Source organism: Arachis ipaensis, chromosome B01, assembly GCF_000816755.2.
Source record: "Arachis ipaensis cultivar K30076 chromosome B01, Araip1.1, whole genome shotgun sequence".
Taxonomy (NCBI): domain Eukaryota; kingdom Viridiplantae; phylum Streptophyta; class Magnoliopsida; order Fabales; family Fabaceae; genus Arachis; species Arachis ipaensis.
The window spans coordinates 135,698,213-135,698,828 of NC_029785.2; the positions used below are offsets into that span (position 1 = coordinate 135,698,213).

At 58.4% G+C, this 616-nt stretch overlaps 1 protein-coding gene across 1 annotated transcript in view; it reads right to left on the reverse strand.

The window, feature by feature from the left end:
* LOC107641850 (protein SUPPRESSOR OF MAX2 1) overlaps positions 1 to 616 on the reverse strand; it is a gene marked incomplete in the record, with an annotated part of 4,818 nt that overhangs the window by 2,909 nt on the left and 1,293 nt on the right. The window contains 1 exon segment of the mRNA XM_016345278.2: positions 1 to 609. Coding sequence (XP_016200764.1) covers positions 1 to 609 — 609 coding nt within the window.

Here is a 616-nt window from a genome sequence, read left to right on the forward strand (position 1 = left end):
GCACGTGACCACCACCAACAGCTCCGAACCCAACAGGCTGCTCCACCAGCCACTTCAAGTCACCTAAATTCACAAAAACGCCTCCAGAGCCCGTCGACCCAATCCGGGCCTCAATCAAATCCCCCAACTCCTTCAACCTCGCCGGAATCTGCGCCCTCTCGGCGGGAAGCTCCTTCTCCAAATGAATCACGTGCGTATTCAACCCAACAATCCCGAGCGTACCTTCTCCCAGCTCCTTGCTCTCAATTTTCCTCAGAACCTCCCTCACCGTTGCCTCTGGCTCCGACTCACCCACCAAGATCGGGTTCCTCTTTTTCTTCCTCATCAATATATCCAAAACCCTCTTCACCTCCTCCCCCTTCTGCTGCGGCACCCCCAATTGAACACCGGAACCGGCACCGGCACCCGCTTGCTGCAGCCTTGGGTTCAAGTAAAGGCTCCTCCCCGCCGGAGCCGCTGAAGGAGCCACGGGGGAGGGGCGGAATCCAAGAGCGATTGGACTGGAATTGACCGCCGGAGACGCGGAATTGAGGGACTGTTCGATTGTGGCTTTCACGGCGGGGCTGGAGAAGCTTGCTTCGCGCATGACTCTGCTGACGCTTGGGTCGTGGGTCGT